Genomic DNA, 19,155 nt, shown 5'->3' with positions numbered 1-19,155 from the left:
CAGTACTGCACTGGCAGGGTCAGCCTGGCTTATGGGCTCAATTCTCTGGAGTGGGACTTGAACCCATGACCTTCTGACCCAAAGGCGAGAGAGAGTGCTCCCCGCTGAGCCACAGCTGGGATTCGGCTTCTCCTCTTTTCCCCTAAGCGCCCAACATTGTGGTCACACGACCCTTTTGCTACCACTGAGCCAAGGCTGACACACACAGCTGTGCAGAGGGGAATACAATTCACGACGGACAGAGAGAGGGAGAGAGAGAGATAGAGATAGAGAGGGAGACAAACAGAAAGCGATGAAGATGCCAACTAGGAGAAAACGTCTTTAAAAAGGATAGAAAATGCTAGAAATACACATTTGAAAGAAGCAAAGACAGGTTAACGTTTGGGGTGATGACCCTGTGTCAGGATTTTCTCGCTGCTTCAAGAGCAGGGCTGGGTGACACACTGGCCAGTCACCACCGTGACCACAGTCCAAATGCAACCCAGACCGATAAGGCTAAAGTCGGTCCTTTCCGCTCGACGAAAGTGAGATGAGTTTGGGCGGTCCCAGCCCATGTTTGCAGAGAGTTTTTTTTTATTCGTTCACGGGATGTGGGCATCGCTGGCAAGGCCAGCATTTATTGCCCATCCCTAATTGCCCTCGAGAAGGTGGTGGTGAGCCGCCTTCTTGAACCGCTGCAGTCCGTGTGGTGACGGTTCTCCCACAGTGCTGTTAGGGAGTTCCAGGATTTTGACCCAGCGACAATGAAGGAACGGCGATATATTTCCAAGTCGGGATGGTGTGTGACTTGGAGGGGAACGTGCAGGTGGTGTTGTTCCCATGCGCCTGCTGCCCTTGTCCTTCTAGGTGGTAGAGGTCGCGGGTTTGGGAGGTGCTGTCGAAGAAGCCATGGCGAGTTGCTGCAGTGCATCCTGTGGATGGTACACACTGCAGCCACAGTGCGCCGGTGGTGAAGGGAGTGAATGTTTAGGGTGGTGGATGGGGTGCCAATCAAGTGGGCTGCTTTATCTTGGATGGTGTCGAGCTTCTTGAGTGTTGTTGGAGCTGCACTCATCCAGGCAAGTGGAGAGTATTCCATCACACTCCTGACTTGTGCCTTGTAGATGGTGGAAAGGCTTTGGGGAGTCAGGAGGTGAGTCACTCGCCGCAGAATACCCAGCCTCTGACCTGCTCTTGTAGCCACAGTATTTATATGGCTGGTCCAGTTAAGTTTCTGGTCAATGGTGACCCCCAGGATGTTGATGGTGGGGGATTCAGCGATGGTAATGCCGTTGAATGTCAAGGGGAGGTGGTTAGACTCTCTCTTGTTGGAGATGGTCATTGCCTGGCACTTGTCTGGCGCGAATGTTACTTGCCACTTATCAGCCCAAGCCTGGATGTTGTCCAGGTCTTGCTGCATGCAGGCTCGGACTGCTTCATTATCTGAGGGGTTGCGAATGGAACTGAACACTGTGCAGTCATCAGCGAACATCCCCATTTCTGACCTTATGATGGAGGGAAGGTCATTGATGAAGCAGCTGAAGATGGTTGGGCCTAGGACACTGCCCTGAGGAACTCCTGCAGCAATGCCTTGGGGCTGAGATGATTGGCCTCCAACAACCACTACCATCTTCCTTTGTGCTAGGTATGACTCCAGCCACTGGAGAGTTTTCCCCCTGATTCCCATTGACTTCAATTTTACTAGGGCTCCTTGGTGCCACACTCGGTCAAATGCTGCCTTGATGTCAAGGGCAGTCACTCTCACCTCACCTCTTTTGTCCATGTTTGGACCAAGGCTGTAATGAGGTCTGGAGCCGAGTGGTCCTGGCGGAACCGAAACCGAGCATCGGTAAGCAGGTTATTGGTGAGTAAGTGCCGCTTGATAGCACTGTCGACGACACCTTCCATCACTTTGCTGATGATTGAGAGTAGACTGATGGGGCGGTAATTGGCCGGATTGGATTTGTCCTGCTTTTTGTGGACAGGACATACCTGGGCAATTTTCCACATTGTCGGGTGGATGCCAGTGTTGTAGCTGTACTGGAACAGCTTGGCTAGAGGCGCAGCTAGTTCTGGAGCACAAGTCTTCAGCACCACAGCTGGGATGTTGTCAGGGCCCATAGCCTTTGCTGTATCCAGTGCACTCAGCCGTTTCTTGATATCACGTGGAGTGAATCGAATTGGCCGAAGACTGGCTTCCGTGATGGTGGGGATATCGGGAGGAGGCTGAGATGGATTATCCACTCGGCACTTCTGGCTGAAGATGGTTGCAAACGCTTCAGCCTTGTCTTTTGCACTCACGTGCTGGACTCCGCCATCATTGAGAATGGGGATGTTTGCAGAGCCTCCTCCTCCCGTTAGTTGTTTAATTGTCCACCACCATTCACGACTGGATGTGGCAGGACTGCAGAGCTTTGATCTGATCCGTTGGTTGTGGAATCGCTTAGCTCTGTCTATAGCATGTTGCTTCCGCTGTTTAGCATGCATGTAGTCCTGAGTTGTAGCTTCACCAGGTTGGCACCTCATTTTTAGGTACGCCTGGTGCTGCTCCTGGCATGCTCTTCTACACTCCTCATTGAACCAGGGTTGATCCCCTGGCTTGTTGGTAATGGTAGAGTGAGGAATATGCCGGGCCATGAGGTTACAGATTGTGCTGGAATACAATTCTGCTGCTGCTGATGGCCCACAGCGCCTCTTGGATGCCCAGTTTTGAGCTGCCGGATCTGTTCTGAATCTATCCCATTTAGCACGGTGGTAGTGCCACACAACACGTTGGATGGTGTCCTCAGTGCGAAGACGGGATTTCATCTCCACGAGGACTGTGCGGTGGTCACTCCTACCAATACTGTCATGGACAGATGCATTTGCGACAGTGCAACTCCATGGTATACGACTGCTCTCAGCTGCAATCTCACTCAAGAGACCGCAAGAATGGGGAGTGAAGTAAAACTGACAGTGGCACTGTAGGGTCGATTGGGGCCCAGGCGCAATTCTGGAACAGTGCACAGGGAGTTTGACTCTGCATCTAACCCATGGTGTTCCTGACCTGGCAGCGTTTGGCGCTGACACTGGGTGACAAAGAGGAAGAGGGCCACATTCCCTAACTCTGACGCACTTCGGCTTATCATTTGCTTCAACAAAACACACACACACACACACACACACAAACACCCTTTCCAGTTCCTGACTGCCCACCTGCTGGGCACTGCCATCAGGCCTGGGCATCGCTGGTACCCACAGCACTACGCTGAGCTCCTCCGCTACATGTAATGTCTGATGGAGTTACACGGCGGAGATCAAAGGCCGAAGTAATTGGCAAAAGAACCAGAGGGGAGATGAGGAAAATTTTTTTATGCAGCGAGTTGTAATGATCCGGAATTCACTGCCTGAAAAGGCGGTGGGAACAGATTCAATAGTAACTTTCAAAAGGGAATTGGATAAATACTTAAAAAGGAAAAAATTGCAGGACTATGGGGAAAGGACAGAGAGGGAAGTGGGACAAATTGGATAGCTTTTTCATAGAGCCAGCACAGGCACGATGGGGCGAATGGCCTCCTTCTGTGTTGTATCATTCTCTGACCATCATGGACACAACTGCTGCCCTGGCTGAGAGCAGCTGACACACACACACACCCCTCACCCTCTCCCCCACCACCACCCACAAACCCAAACCAGGGATGGAACCTGATCTCCTCTCAATGTCCACAGCTCATTGCTATACCGGTTGATGCATTTCAGAGTAGATACAGACGAGGGAGGCCATTGGGCCACTCGTGCCTCATACATTCAGAAAGGGTCTACAGTTCTACTGCCTATCAACACATTCAGTTGATTTCTTAAATGACCCCAGGATTATTTGCCTCCACGATCCTACCTATTCCACATTGATCAATGTATGTGTGAAATTGGTCCTGAATTTACTTTTCCCCAGTTTGAACCCTCGTGCCTTGAACCTTAAATTGTCATGCTTCAATTTGAAGTGCTCCAGATTTACCTGTACTAAACTGTTCATTATCTTATATACCTCTGTAAGCTGCCCCATCACTCACTTCCATTCAAGGCAGAAAATCCCAAGCTTTTCCTCCCAACTCAGTTCTCAGACATGGGGAATCAGCCTTGTGCCTCTTCTCTGCCTTCACCAACTGCTTAAGTTCTTTTACAGATTAGTAACCAGGCAAAGGAGCAAACGGGTACCGAGACTCCCAAACAGAGTATTCCATCCAGACACTCTGCAAAGGAGCAAACGGGTACCGAGACTCCCAAACACAGAGTATTCCATCCAGACACTCTGCAAAGGAGCAAACGGGTACAACAAATAATTATTACATTCTCACCCATTTTATCACAAGGTGGCGGTTTATTTTGTTTCTTATGCTGACACTGGATGTGAACACAAACCCAGAGCCACCCACACCTCCAATTCATTACCAACAATTGCAACCCATGCAAACCTCAGCCAGTTACACCATGCAACTAACCCTCAGAGCATTGTGTTCAACTCCTTTCAGAACCACGCCTGCTCGCACCTCCGTACCACTGTGGTTCCAATGAGGGAGCAGGCTCCTGCTCCATTCCCTGATTTAAGGCATCCTAGTGTCATACAAAATACAGAGCCAGCATTACATTCCGTCTCTTTATTCCCACCCTTTTTTAAAAAAAAATTTAAGTTCTTTGAATCTTTCTCTGCTGCTCAGCCAATGCAGCACTTTGATCAGCCATGGGATCAGCCTCTATAACTTCCTCTCTCCTCTCTGCTCTGGGGCAATTCTCACTCACCTTGGTGACTGAGGCTTGGAGGAGGCTGCACTCCCGTGTGAGGCAGTGTGTTAACACAACACCACACTGCGTCAGCCGCAAACACCCTCCCGCACATTTCTTCAGTGTTCGTCTTCATTTACTCCCCTTCTTGCCGGTTTCTTCCCCTCCGCTCCTGGAGCCTTCGACTCCTTGCAGGGTACCGGGTGTCATCCAAATGGATCATTTTCAGTCACGTGAGCAGAACAGCGAGCATCGACGGACCAACCAGCGTCACGTTGATCCGGATCCCATCCTCACCCAACATCCACATGCATGTACTTTCGGCATGGGGAGAGGGTGTGGGTTGGGTGTCTCTGGATAGTGAGGAGTGGAAGCCCTGGTTAATTTCCCCCTCCCTAACCCAGGGATATCGAGGCACTTGCAATGTACCAATCACCAATCCCAGCTCATTTAGCAGAAGACTGGAGATCGAACCTGGGACCTGGGCCTGATACTCAGTACCTAAAACCATCAGAGGACCGCACCAGAACCTTCTGAAAAGTGCATGTACTCAGCACGAGCAAGATGCACCTTTGCAGGCAGATGGGAACGCTCTTTAGTTGGTCTGTGAGCCAATGTGAATGTGGGTAACCGTCAACCATCAGAATTAAATACAGATTTCTTTTATAAACAGTGTATTTGCGCTATCGATTTACGAGCAGGATTGCTGGTTAGTAATGGATGTTCCTCATGGATGTGATCACGCTGGTCAGTCTCCGTGGGACGCTCTTCGCTGCTTGTCTGAACTCCTCAGGCTTTGCTTTCAGGAGAGTCACGATCTGCTGCAGAGACCGGGATGGCTGCAGACCGAGAGCATCCATGACATTACTGAGGTAATCTGGGAGCGGAGGAAAGGGCACATTCCTTTAAGATCAACTCCATGTGAAGCTTGCCGAACAACAACAACTTGCATTTATATAGCGCCTTTAACGTTGTAAAACGTCCCCAAGATGCTTCACAGGAGCTTTAAACAGACAATTTTTGATACCGAGCCACATAAGGAGATATTAGGACAGGTGACCAAAAGCTTGGTCAAAGAGGTAGGTTTTAAGGAGCGTCTTAAAGGAGGAGAGAGATAGAGAGGCGGAGAGGTTTAGGGAGGGAATTCCAGAGCTTAGGGCCTAGGCGGCTGAAGGCACGGTGGAGCGATTAAAATCGGGGATGTGCAAGAGGCTAGAATTGAGGAGTGCAGAGATTTCAAAGGGTTGTAGGGCTGGAGGAGGTTACAGAGATAGGGAGGGAGCGAGGCCATGGTGGGATTTGAGCACAAGGATGAGAATTTTTAAATCGAGGCATTGCCTGTAGGTCAGTGAGCACAAGGGTGATGGGTGAACCAAAGGTTCAGTTAGGGGTAAGGGCAGCACTGAATGACATCAGGCCATTCCGCTCTTGGAGACATCACAGTTGAGCACAAACCAGCCCACACTGGTTCCATGGCCTAAACTCTCCTTATTCTGTGACAACCTACCTCTTGATCTCTCTGCTTGTCCCATGGCCAACAGGAGGAAAATGTGCTTCAGAGCAGAGGTAAAAGGGAGAGCATGTTAAAAGCAGGAAAGGCACGAGCTGCCATGACAATCTTTTGGCTGGACTGAGCCCAAAAGTATTTGAGAATTGTTTATACACAGGAACAGGAGTAGGCCATTCAGCCCCTCGAGCTGGTTTGAGAATCACTGATGTACCGTATAATGTTTCAGAATTGCTGATACGCTGTACAATGTTTCAGAATTGCTGATACGCTGTACAATGTTTGAGAATCAGTGATATACTGTATAATGTGAGAATCAGTGATATACTGTATAATGTGAGAATCAGTGATATACTGTATAATGTGAGAATCAGTGATATACTGTATAATGTGAGAATCAGTGATATACTGTATAATGTGAGAATCAGTGATATACTGTATAATGTGAGAATCAGTGATATACTGTATAATGTGAGAATCAGTGATATACTGTATAATGTGAGAATCAGTGATATACTGTATAATGTGAGAATCAGTGATAACTCGGCCTCATGGTTAATGACATCATTTGTACACCCCTCTCAATGACTGCCTTGCAATCCAGTCGTATGCATATGTTGTTCCTGTGTGCTGGTGTATCTTGCCAATGTGCTATCTCTACCCATCTGTTTGATTGAGATACCTGGGTGAAGGGCCTCAGTGAAGATCAGCATCAAGGTTGAGAAAAGCAGTGGAGAAGATAATCTAAATGAAAAGGTCGTGGTTAAGTCACATTAACCTTGGGTTTTAAAAGCTTGTAGATTATAGGGGTCAGAGTGAGGTAACTCCACAATTCTGAGGTCCTGGGTAAGAATGAGTCTTGTTTTCATTACAGTCGGGAAGAGGACAAGTATGGAGGATGGGATATTTGGTGAGTAGGAGAAACAAGAAATGAAAGTTCAGAGCATCTTTCCTTTGCGGGGCTATGGGGAAAGAGTGGTGGGAGTGGGACTAATTGGACAGTTCTTTCAAAGAGCCGGCACAGGTGCGATGGGCTGAATGGCGTCATACTATGCTGTAAGAATCTATGATTCTAACACTGACCATAGGAGTTTCAATAAAACACAAATGCCTCTCCCTGTTTATGTTATACTTACCGATATCGGTGGCGAGTTGTTTGGTTGCATGTGGTGTGAGCTCTGGGATCTGCAGAATGGATTCACAGTAAGTGTGCATTGTTGCCCTTGCAATGGAGCCCAGCCAATAATCAGCCATGTTGTCCAACTCTGGTAGCTCATCCCCTAGGAGAGATTTCAAGCATAAAACGTGGGCTGACAGATAAATCCCATCTGTAAATGAACCTAAACTGAAAATCCCCAAGCCATTTTCTAGCTATACCCACTCTCCATTTACTGCTAATTAGTGCTGAATTACGAGCAGTCTGTTATCCATACTCCTGCCAGCTCCAGACTCTATTATTCCAACATGGTCCTCTTTGGCCTTCCATACCGCTACAACCTACCTCCATACCGCTACAACATTCTCCAGCCTCGTGATAATCTTCCAACTCTGAGCTGCTGTGCACCCCCTCCTCATTTCATCAGCCTTGGCTCAACTCTCTCGACCACCCTCTCTAACACCCCTGCCTCTCTCGGCCAACCTCTCTTGTCCATCTACCCTACACTCACCTCTCTTAACCTTTCTGAGACACCTTGGCTTCCGTTCCTTATTACTGTTTCTCTATGAAGCGCCTTTGGCCATTTTTAGTACATTAAAAGTGCTGAAGAAATACAAACTGCTGTGGGGTTGTGAAATTAGGAACTGGATGGAGGCTGCCTTAAAGATTGTTGCATTTAAGGACTTCCATCTGGTCAGGATTAGAGTCAAATTCTGGCCCCCGAACTTCACCCAAAGCCCCTTTTAGTACTCAAGAACGGAGACCTAGTGGTAGAGGTTTGGACGGCCCCGGAGAGGTTATTCATGGGGACCCTATATCCTATCCTGTCCCTATCCTCTCCGCTCTGATCTGGATATTGTGTAGATGCTTGTGACCATGCACCCAGGGGATAAGCTGCTGTTGGGGTGAAATTCCTCAATGGAAACAGGAGATGCCCATTTTACATAGGAACCGGAGTAGGCCAATCTGCCCCCCGAGCCTGCTCCGCCATTCAATCAGATCATGGCTGATCTTTACCTCATTTACCCGCCTTTGGTCCATATCCCTCGATACCCAACAAAAACCTATCAATCTCAGTCTTGAAAGCTCCAATTGACCCCCAGCAGCAACAGCCTTTGGGGAGAGTGTTCCAGATTTCTACTACCCTGAAAAAGTGCTTTGTGATTCCCCGCCTGAATTGAGATTATGTCCCTGTGTTCTGGACCCCACCACCAGAGGAAAGAGTTTCTCTTTATCTCCTCTATCAAATCCTTTCAACATTTTAAACACCTTGATCAGGTCACCCCTCAGACTTCGATACCCAAGGGAACAGAAGCCAAGTTTATGCCACCTGTTCCTCATAATTTAACCCTGATACCATTTTCCTCCATAATTGACCTGCAAATGATATCACATTCTCAGAAACTGCAAGCTTCAAAGTTGTGGATTCTCAGGTTAGTCATCAGGTCTAATTACAGACAAGCAGGTACTCACTCGCCCATTGTTTTGTTAAAAAAAGAGAACCTTCACCTCCTTAATGTCTATTTTTAAACTTTAATTTCCTGTCATTCAGTTTCTTTTTTTTGTCCTCTTGCACCACAGTAAACCATACCTCCCGACCAGCCCGCCCCTCTCCCCACAGCTCGCCCGCCCACAACTCGCCCTCCTCCCACAGCTCGCCCCTGCCACAGTTCGACCGCCCTCCCTCCCCGCCATAACCCCGCCCCCTCCCGCCACAGTTCGACCGCCCCCTCCCCGCCATAACCCCGCCCCCTCCCACAGCTTGCCCACTTGTCCCCGCCACAGTTCAACCGCCCTCCCTCCCCGCCATAACTCCGCCCCCTCCCTGGCACACCTGTTTCATAGAATCGTAGAAAATAGGAGCAAGAGTAGGCCATTCGGCCCTTTGGGCCTGCTCCGCCATTCAAAATGATCATGGCTGATAGTCTATCTCAGTATCCTGTTCCCGCTTTTTCCCCATATCCCTTGATCCCTTTAGCATTAAGAAATATATCTATCTCCTTCTTGAAAATATTTAATGACTTGGCCTCCACTGCCTTCTGTGGTAGAGAATTCCACAGGATCACCACCCTCTGAGTGAATAAATTTCTCCTCATCTCGGTTCTAAATGGCATACCCCGTATCCTGAGACTGTGAGCCCTGGTTCTGGACTCCCCAGCCATTGGGAACATCCTCCCTGCATCTAGTCTGTCTAGTCCTGTTAGAATTTTATATGTTTCGATGAGATCACCTCTCATTCCTCTAAACTCTCGTAAATATAGGCCTAGTCGACCCAATCTCTCCTCATAAGTCACTCTTGCTATCCCAGGAATCAGTCTGGTAAACCTTCGTTGCACTCCCTCCATGGCAAGGACATCCTTCCTCAGATATTGAGACCAAAACTACACACAATACTCCAGATGTGGTCTCGCCAAGGCCCTGTATAACTGCAGTAAGACATCCCTGCTCCTGTACTCAAATCCTCTTGCAATGAACACCAACTTACCATTCGCCTTCTTAACTGCTTGCTGCACCTGAATGCTCGCTTTCAGCAAATGGTGTACAAGGACACCCAGGTCTCGTTGCACCTCCCCTTTTCCCAATCTAAAACCATTCAGATAATAATCTGCCTTTCTGTTTTTACAACCAAAGTGGATAACCTCACATTTATCCACATTATATTGCATCTGCCATGTTCTTCCCCACTCACCCAACTTGACTAAATCACATTGGAGCCTCTTTGCATCCTCCTCACAGCTCACATTCCACCCCAGCTTTGTGTCGTCCGCAAACTTGGAAATGTTACATTTAGTTCCCTCATCCAAATCATTGATATATATTGTGAGTAGCTGGGGCCCAAGCTCTGATCCCTGCGGTACCCCACTAGTCACTGCCTGCCACCCAGAAAAAGACCCGTTTATTCCTGCTCTCTGTTTCCTGTCTGTCTCAATCCATGCCAGTATATTCCCCCCAATCCCATGTGCGTTAATTTTGCACACTAACCTCTTGTGTGGGACCTTATCAAAAGCCTTCTGAAAATCCAAGTACACCACATCCACTGGTTCTTCCATATCTATTCTACCAGTTACACCCTCAAAAAACTCCAGTAGATTTGTTAAGCATGATTCCCCTTTCATAAACCCATGCTGACTTTGTCCAATCCCGTTAATGCCCTCCAAGTGTTCTGTTATCACATCTTTTATAATAGACTCTAGCATTTTCCCCACTACTGATGTTAGGCTAACTGGTCTGTAATTCCCTGTTTTTTCTCTCCCTCCTTTTTTAAATAGTGGGGTTACATTTGCCACCCTCCAATCTGTAGGAACTGTTCCAGAGTCTATAGAATTTTGCAAGATGATCACCAATGCATCCACTATTTCCAGGACCACTTCCTTTAGTACTCTGGGATGTAGATTATCAGACCCTGGGGATTTGTCAGCCTTTAGCCCCATTAATTTCCCTAGAATTTTTTTTTACTAATACTGGTTTCCTTCAGTTCCTCTCTCTCACTAGACCCTTGGTTCCTTAACATTTCCAGGAGGTTATTTGTGTCCTCCTTTGTGAAGACAGAACCAAAGTATGTGTTTAATTGTTCTGCCATTTCTTTGTTCCCAATATAACTTCCCCCATTTCTGACTATAAGGGACCTACATTTGTCTTCACTAATCTTTTTCTCTTGACATATTTATAGAATATGTCAAGAGAATATACAGTCAGTTTTTATGTTCCCTGCTAGTTTACTCTCAAACTCAGAGTAAACTAGCAGGGAATTCCCCTCTGAATCAATCTCTTTGATCTCCTTTGCTGAATTCTAAACTGCTCCCAATCCTCAGGCTTGCCGCTTTTTCTGGCAATTTTATATGTCTCCTCTGAATCTAATACTATCCCTAATTTCTTTTGTGAGCCAAGGTCGAGCCACCTTTCCTGTTTTATTTTTGTGCCAGACAGGAATGAATAATTGTTGTAATTCCTGCACACGTTCTTTAAATATTAGCCATTGCCTATCCACCGTCATCCCTTTTAGTAAAGTTCCCCAATCTATCCTAGCCAACTCACACCTCATACTTTTGTAATTTCCTTTATTTAGATTCAGGACCCTAGTTTCGGATTCAACTACTTCACTCTCCATCTTAATGAGGAATTCTATCATGTTATGGTCGCTCTTCCCTAAGGGACCCCACACAACAAGATTGTTAATTAATCCTTTCTCATTGCACAATACCCAGTCTAGGATCGCCTGTTCTCTAGTTGGTTCCTCAACATACTGGTCTAGAAAACCATCACGTACACACTCCAGGAATTCCTCCCCCACAGTATTATTGCTAATTTGGTTTGATCAATCTATTGTAGATTAAAGTCACCCATGATTATAGTTGTACCCTTCTTGCATGCGTCTCTAATTTCCTGTTTAATGCCCTCCCCTACATCTGTATAATAATTATCTGTATATTAAATAACCACTGCACTGCAATAATACTGTGGGGGAGGAATTCCTGGAGTGTGTACGTGATGGATTTCTAGATCAATATGTTGAGGAACCAACTAGAGAACAGGCGATCCTAGACTGGGTATTGTGCAATGAGAAAGGATTAATTAACAATCTTGTTGTGCGGGCTCCCTTAGGGAAGAGCGACCATAACATGATAGAATTCCTCATTAAGATGGAGAGTGAAGTAGTTGCATCCGAAACTAGGGTCCTGAATCTAAATAAAGGAAATGACGAAAGTTTGGGGGTCTATAGACAACCCCCACCAACGTTTTCTGCCCCTTGGTGTTTCTTAGCTCCACCCATACAGATTCCACATCGTGATTTTCCGAGCCAATATCCTTCCTCACTATTGCATTGATTTCCTCCTTTACTACAACGCTAACCCACCTCCTTTCCCTTTTTGCCTGTCCTTCCTAAATATTGAATACCCTTGGATGTTCAGTTCCCATCCTTGGTCACCCTGCAGCCATGTCTCCGTAATCGCAACGATATCATACCCGTTAATATCTATCTGCGCTGTTAATTCATCTAGCTTATTGCGAATGCTCCGCACATTAAGACACAATGCCTTTAGACTTGTCTTTTTAAGATTGCTAGTCATCTTAGTTTTATTTTGCACCATGGCCCTATTTGTTTTTTGCCCTTGTTTTCTCTGCCTTCCACTATTGTATCTTCCTTTTCTGTCTTTTGTTTCTATCCTTGTATCCCCCTCCTCTGTCTCCCTGCTCAGGTTCCCATCCCCCTGCCATTCTAGTTTAAACCTTCCCCAACAGCACTAGCAAACACCCCCGCGAGGACATCGGTCCCGGTCCTGCTCAGGTGTAACCCATCCCGCTCGTACAGGTCCCACCTTCCCCAGAACCGGTCCCAATGTCCCAGGAATCTAAATCCCTCCCTCCTACACCATCCCTGCAGCCACGCATTCATCTGGTCTATTCTCCTGTTCCTATACTCACTAGCACATGGCACTGGTAGTAACCCTGAGATCACTACCTTTGAGGTCCTGTTTTTCAATTTATCTCCTAATTCCTTAAATTCACCTTGCAGGACCTCATCCCTTTTTTTTTAACCTATGTCGTGTGTACCGATATGGACCACGACTACTGGCTGTTCACCCTCCTTCTCCAGAATGCCCTGCAGCCGCTCCGTGACATCCTTGACCCTAGCACCAGGGAGGCAACCCACATTAAGTGCCTGTTCCCCTTACCTTGCTCTGGAGGGTACGGAAGCTTCCCGGAATGCAGGGCTAGCTCAAGAGCAGGGTCCTCCTGTGTCAGAAAGGGCTCCAGGTGCAGAGGGAGGGACATGATGTACTGGCCAATCTGGAACAACAGACCCCAACAGCAAGCAATGAATACTAGCGGCAGTGCCTTTGTGATGCAAAAATATTTTGCACAGACGTTTCTACGCTCGCTCCCCCCACTCCAGGTTCTTTCATGATGTGATAAAGGTCAGTTCACATCTCCTCAAAGTTTTGAGCAAGAAGCGCAAAGTTTAAACACATACCCGAGCACAGCTGCCTGTAATGGGTAAAGGCACTACCAGTGAGCGAGTGAGACACACAGAGCAAAAGGTCCGACTTCTAACCCTGTGCTGAGTTAACCGATCTCACCCGAGAGAGTGCTACAGTCAGCCTCAGCACCCATAGGCCAGGGAGGGGAACAATCAGCCAAGGTCCCCCACTCCTGATCACTACCCAGTGACTCTGCCAGAAAGTATGGGCATCAGGCTGGAGCTGAGTCGAGTTACGGGGAGGAACGTGGTGAGGAAGAGACATGCAAATCTCCAGCTTCATGGAGAGAAGTTGTGAGTCAGCTGTAACTGTAGGGCCTTTGCTGTCTGTGTAAAGATTCTTAACACAAACACTGACAATACAGGCAGGTTGATCAGCATCTGAAAGAGAACGGTCAACATTTCAGATATGAATCCCGTACATCCCATCAAAATTCCAATCCCAGCTGAAACATTAACCTGTTTTGCTCCTTTCAGACACTGACTGGCCTGCCGTGTACTTCCTGCTTATATATTTGTTCTCTGGAAATATATTTCCAGCTTATTCTTGCTTATTCTTTTCATCTCCCTCCTTCGAGGCTCTCACATCAGGAACTCTGCACTTGAGGTCCTGGGGGTACGGTCACTCAAAGCAGAGGATAGGGGCTACCCCCCCCACAGGAGGGCCCACCACCCTGGGCTATTCTTGCAACCCCCTTTCAAAGGTCAGTTTTCAATCTATCTCCAAGATGCATTGCAGCAACTCACCAAGGCTTCTTCGACAGCACCTCCCAAACCCACGACCTCTACCACCTAGAAGGACAAGGGCAGCAGGCACATGGGAACAACAACACCTGCACGTTCCCCTCCAAGTCACACACCATTCCAACTTGGAAATATATTGCCTTTCCTTCATCGTCACTGAGTCAAAATCCTGGAACTCCTGGTACTGTGGGAGTACCTTCACCACACGGACTACAACGGTTCAAGATGGCTCACCACCACCTTCTCAAGGGCAACTAGAGGATGGGCAATAAATACCGGCCTTGCCAGTGACGCCCACATCCAGAGAACAAATATATAAAAAAACATTTTTTGTTGTGAAGACTCACCCGGTCAGAAGCAGACGGTGCATGTGCAGAAACTAAAGAGAGAAGAAACAATACTAGTCTGCTTCTCAAGAAATGAAGACTCTTACATTGCTGATGTATTCAAGGGGAGCGAGGCTGAATGTTGGAAGATCCTCGGTCAGTGTCTCTCCCATTGTTCCCGTGTTCCAGGTCTTTGCAGAGGGTAGGAGAAAACACAAGGCCCAGTGTAAACGTGACAGAGCAATCGACCATTGGTAAAAAAGACCAGAGTAATCGTGGCACCAAGACAATCATTTACACGCGCGGTCAGTTTTCACTTCAGCGGCAAGAACAAACAGCCCTTGTTTTTTGGCTGGTTAAAGTGTCCTAATTCTGGAAGATTTCTAATCCGCTGAGATTCTCTGATCAGGAAGTGTTTGAAATGAAAGCTCCTTTGAATTTCATCGTAAACACCGAATGATCCAGTATCACCTCTCCTGCCTGCTCCTCCAGATACACCATCCATTGCTCTGCAACCAAACAATCCCTCTAGAACTCTTTAACCTCCTTTCTTTTGACCTTTTAAAGTGTGACCATCATTTAAACAACCAAAATCCTTTAATGTAACATCCTTTTTTGAATAAAGAAAAAAGTACATCAATTGACCAATGCAGGGAAAGAAAGCAGATCTAGAGGAATTACTGAGTGACAGTGTGAGGCAGCTGGATTATTATCAGTAGAGATATAGTCAGTAACACAGGGCGTTGGGTGAGGGGTTACTGAGTGACAGTGTGAGGCAGCTGGATTATTATCAGTAGAGATACAGTCAGTAACACGGGACGTTGGGTGAGGGGCTACTGAGTGACAGTGTGAGAGAGCTGGATTAACATCAGTAGAGATACAGTCACTAACACAAGGCGTTGGGCGAGGGGCTACTGAGTGACGGTGTGAGGGAGCTGGATTAACATCAGTGGAGATACAGTCAGTAACACAGGGTGCTGAGGGAGGGGTTACTGAGTGACGGTGTGAGGGAGCTGGATTAATATATACTGAGTTGAAGTGGCAAGATTGGCTGAAGGTCATTTGGGCTAACACCAATCTCAGCAACAGATAGACTTGCCATCATATAGTTCCTTATCTCAGGAACATCTCCAAGTGCGTTGAAATGCAGTGGCTGTTGTTATATGGCCTAATAAGGCAGTCATTTACACACAGGAAGGTGCCACAGAAATCAATAAGATGAAGGAACAGTTAGTCTGTTGTTGGTGGTGTTGAGTGAGGAGAGGTTGTTGGCCCCAGGGCACTGGGAGAACCCCTGACTCATGGACCCTGTTGGTATCTGCTCAATGTATCTGTAGAAGGAAATTTCAAAGATTTTACATTACCAACCAAAAGGCTTCCCAGTTTCAGCACTTACACACCCAGCCGCTTGGAACCACCCCCTCCCCCCCAAGCTGTTACACACACAGTCTTGGAGTGAGGGATGAGCTCCAAAGGGCTGAACAACACCCACCCACCCTCCAATCTCACCTCCAGCCTGGCCACCTGCGAGAGCTGCTGTTTGATACGGAGGAACACAGAGTCAAAGGCCAGCTGATGTGCCTGCTGGTTGAGGCGGGTCAGGGCCACGCGAGGTTCCGACAGCAAGTTACTGTTTCCGGTTCCCTTTTCCTATAAAGCAGAAGGAAAGGTTGAAAAGAATTTTAGTGATGAACCCTGAAAGACAGGGGCCATTGCACTTAATTTTTTGAAAACCAGTAGAATTTTTCCCCTCTCCAGTTCCTCACCTGCTCTGCTGAAGGCAGTGAGTCTTACCTTCAATGTATAAAGCATTTCCATCAGACTGGCATATTCACTCAGGTTTCCCTTCAGTAAATAATTATGTTCTTGCCAAGGATTCTTGATGGAGGTTTTTTTGTCAGAGAAGCTGGTTTCCTGTATACCAGTCAGACTGCGCGGACTGTACGACTCAGACAAATACTTCCCTGCGGTGGATAATATCCTGCAAGAGAGGCGCAAAAGGATCGGAAAACTGTTCACAATCCAGCTTAAACATGGAGAGGCATTTACAATGTGAAGAATAGACTCTCTCTCTCTCCTGTACATAGGACATTACAGTACTGAAATAGGCCAATAGGCATAGCAAGCCTATGCCAGTGTTTATCTCTGCATCAACCACCTGCTCTAATCCCATTCTCCTGCTCACTCCTCATACCCTTTATATTCCTTTTCTTCAAACAAGAATCCAATTCGCTTTAGGACAATTTACAGACTCTGCTTCAACAATGGTTTTTGACAAGAGAATTCCACATTCTAACCACCCTCTGCGGGAAGGCAATTTTTCCCCGTTAATTCACGCTTGTGATCATCTTAAGGTTGCTGACCAGTGGAAACACTTAGTCACTGTTCACCCGTTCCATACCCTCGATGACCCGAGGCTTTCGCGCATACTGAGCCGCGAGCAGCCACGTCCCGCACTAAAGTCACCCTCACTCCTGGCCGCTGATCTAAAGTGGTGACACATCACACAGCTGCAGTAATGAAGCTCTCCTATTGTTCAACCGTCGACCCAGGGAGTGGCCACCCCGCGCAGACCAGGAAAGCACGGAGTTGGCTGGCCACAGCTGGGATGGCCAAAGGGGACACGAGAATCAGCAGCCCTGGCATAGGATGGGTTCCCACTCCAGCTCGCCAGCCATCCACTGGCCCTGCTGGGAGTATACGCGCGAGGCCCTCAGGGGAGGGGACAGGTTTAGACCCCGTGGTGATGCCCTGTGGTTGAACAGACAGTCGACACTCACCAACAAGTCTTACGCACAAATAATAGCTACTTGGGTAAAGTACAAGAGGGGGAAAAGAACCAGAGCAACTGTGCCCCGGAAAGGAATCAATGCCTTCAGGGGAAGGGAGAAACGTGGCAGAGAAAGTCACAACATGGTTTAAAATCGAGGCACATAATTCTGGAAAGGCTGAGTTTGGCTGTGAGCTGCTAAACCAGCAACAACGGCCCCTCCCCAGAATTCTCCTTCTGGCTCAACGACCAGGACTGAGTCGCTCCTGGCTACTGCACCACTCCAAGTAACCCGGACTCGACAGCAATCCCATCCTCCTGACCCAGTCTCACTGGCTCCCTATCCCACTGACCCAGTCTCACTGGCTCCCTATCCCCCTGACCCAGCCTCACTGGCTCCCTATCCCCCTGACCCAGCCTCACTGGCTCCCTATCCCCCTGACCCAGCCTCACTGGCTCCCATCCCCCTGACCCAGTCTCACTGGCTCCCCATCCCCCTGACCCAGTCTCACTGGCTCCCCATCCCCCTGACCCAGTCTCACTGGCTCCCCATCCCCCTGACCCAGCCTCACTGGCTCCCCATCCCCCTGACCCAGCCTCACTGGCTCCCTATCCCCCTGACCCAGCCTCACTGGCTCCCTATCCCCCTGACCCAGTCTCACTGGCTCCCCATCCCACTGACCCAGTCTCACTGGCTCCCTATCCCCCTGACCCAGCCTCCACTGGCTCCCTATCCCCCTGACCCAGCCTCACTGGCTCCCTATCCCCTGACCCAGCCTCACTGGCTCCCTATCCCCCTGACCAGTCTCACTGGCTCCCCATCCCCCCTGACCCAGTCTCACTGGCTCCCCATCCCCCTGACTCAGTCTCACTGGCTCCCCATCCCCCTGACCCAGTCCTCACTGGCTCCCCATCCCCCTGACCAGTCTCACTGGCTCCCCATCCCCCTGACCCAGTCTCACTGGCTCCCCATCCCCCTGACCCAGTCTCACTGGCTCCCCATCCCCTGGACCCAGTCTCACTGGCTCCCCATCCCCCTGACCCAGTCTCACTGGCTCCCCATCCCCCTGACCCAGTCTCACTGGCTCCCCATCCCCCTGACCCAGTCTCACTGGCTCCCCATCCCCCTGACCCAGTCTCACTGGCTCCCCATCCCCCTGACCCAGTCTCACTGGCTCCCCATCCCCCTGACCCAGTCTCACTGGCTCCCCATCCCCCTGACCCAGTCTCACTGGCTCCCCATCCCCCTGACCCAGTCTCACTGGCTCCCCATCCCCCTGACCCAGTCTCACTGGCTCCCCATTCCCCTGACCCAGTCTCACTGGCTCCCTATCCCCCTGACCCAGTCTCACTGGCTCCCCATCCCCTGACCCAGTCTCACTGGCTCCCCATCCCCCTGACCCCAGTCTCACTGGCTCCCCATCCCCCTGACCCAGTCTCACTGGCTCCCCATCCCCCTGACCCAGTCTCACTGGCTCCCCATCCCCCTGACCCAGTCTCACTGGCTCCCTATCCCCCTGACCCAGCCTCACTGGCTTCCTATTCCCGCTGACCCAGTCTCACTGGCTCCCCATCCCCCTGACCCAGTCTCACTAGGCTCCCTATCCCCCTGATCCAGTCTCACTGGCTCTCTATTCCCCTGACCCAGCCTCACTGGCTCCCATCCCATTGGGCCAGTCTCACATGCTCTCTATCCCCTGACCCAGTCTCACTGGCGCCCTATCCCCCTGACCAGTTCACTGCTCCCTATCCCCCCCTGACCCAGTCTCACTGGCTCCCTATCCCCTGACCCAGTCTCACTGGCTCCCTATCCCCCTGACCCAGTCTCACTGGCTCCCTATCCCCCTGACCCAGTCTCACTGGCTCCTATCCCCCTGACCCAGTCTCACTGGCTCCCCATCCCCCTGACCCAGTCTCACTGGCTCCCTATCCCCC

The 19,155-nt window shown here is 49.1% G+C and overlaps 1 protein-coding gene across 1 annotated transcript in view; it reads right to left on the bottom strand.

The window, feature by feature from the left end:
• Positions 1-4,316: 4,316 nt before the first annotated feature.
• cog7 (component of oligomeric golgi complex 7) overlaps positions 4,317-19,155 on the bottom strand; it is a 33,254-nt gene continuing 18,415 nt past the window's right edge. The window contains exons 9-15 of the mRNA XM_068003755.1: positions 16,852-16,936; positions 16,245-16,431; positions 15,960-16,100; positions 14,558-14,641; positions 13,076-13,190; positions 7,381-7,524; positions 4,317-5,614 (exon numbers count right to left, since the gene is read on the bottom strand). Coding sequence (XP_067859856.1) covers positions 5,448-5,614; positions 7,381-7,524; positions 13,076-13,190; positions 14,558-14,641; positions 15,960-16,100; positions 16,245-16,431; positions 16,852-16,936 — 923 coding nt within the window. The 3' untranslated portion in view covers positions 4,317-5,447. The remainder of the gene's footprint in view (positions 5,615-7,380; positions 7,525-13,075; positions 13,191-14,557; positions 14,642-15,959; positions 16,101-16,244; positions 16,432-16,851; positions 16,937-19,155) is intronic.

The sequence above is a fragment of the Heptranchias perlo genome, chromosome 22, assembly GCF_035084215.1.
Source record: "Heptranchias perlo isolate sHepPer1 chromosome 22, sHepPer1.hap1, whole genome shotgun sequence".
Classification (NCBI taxonomy): domain Eukaryota; kingdom Metazoa; phylum Chordata; class Chondrichthyes; order Hexanchiformes; family Hexanchidae; genus Heptranchias; species Heptranchias perlo.
Note: the sequence above shows the minus strand (reverse complement) of the source record. Positions and strands in the feature narration are given on the sequence as shown.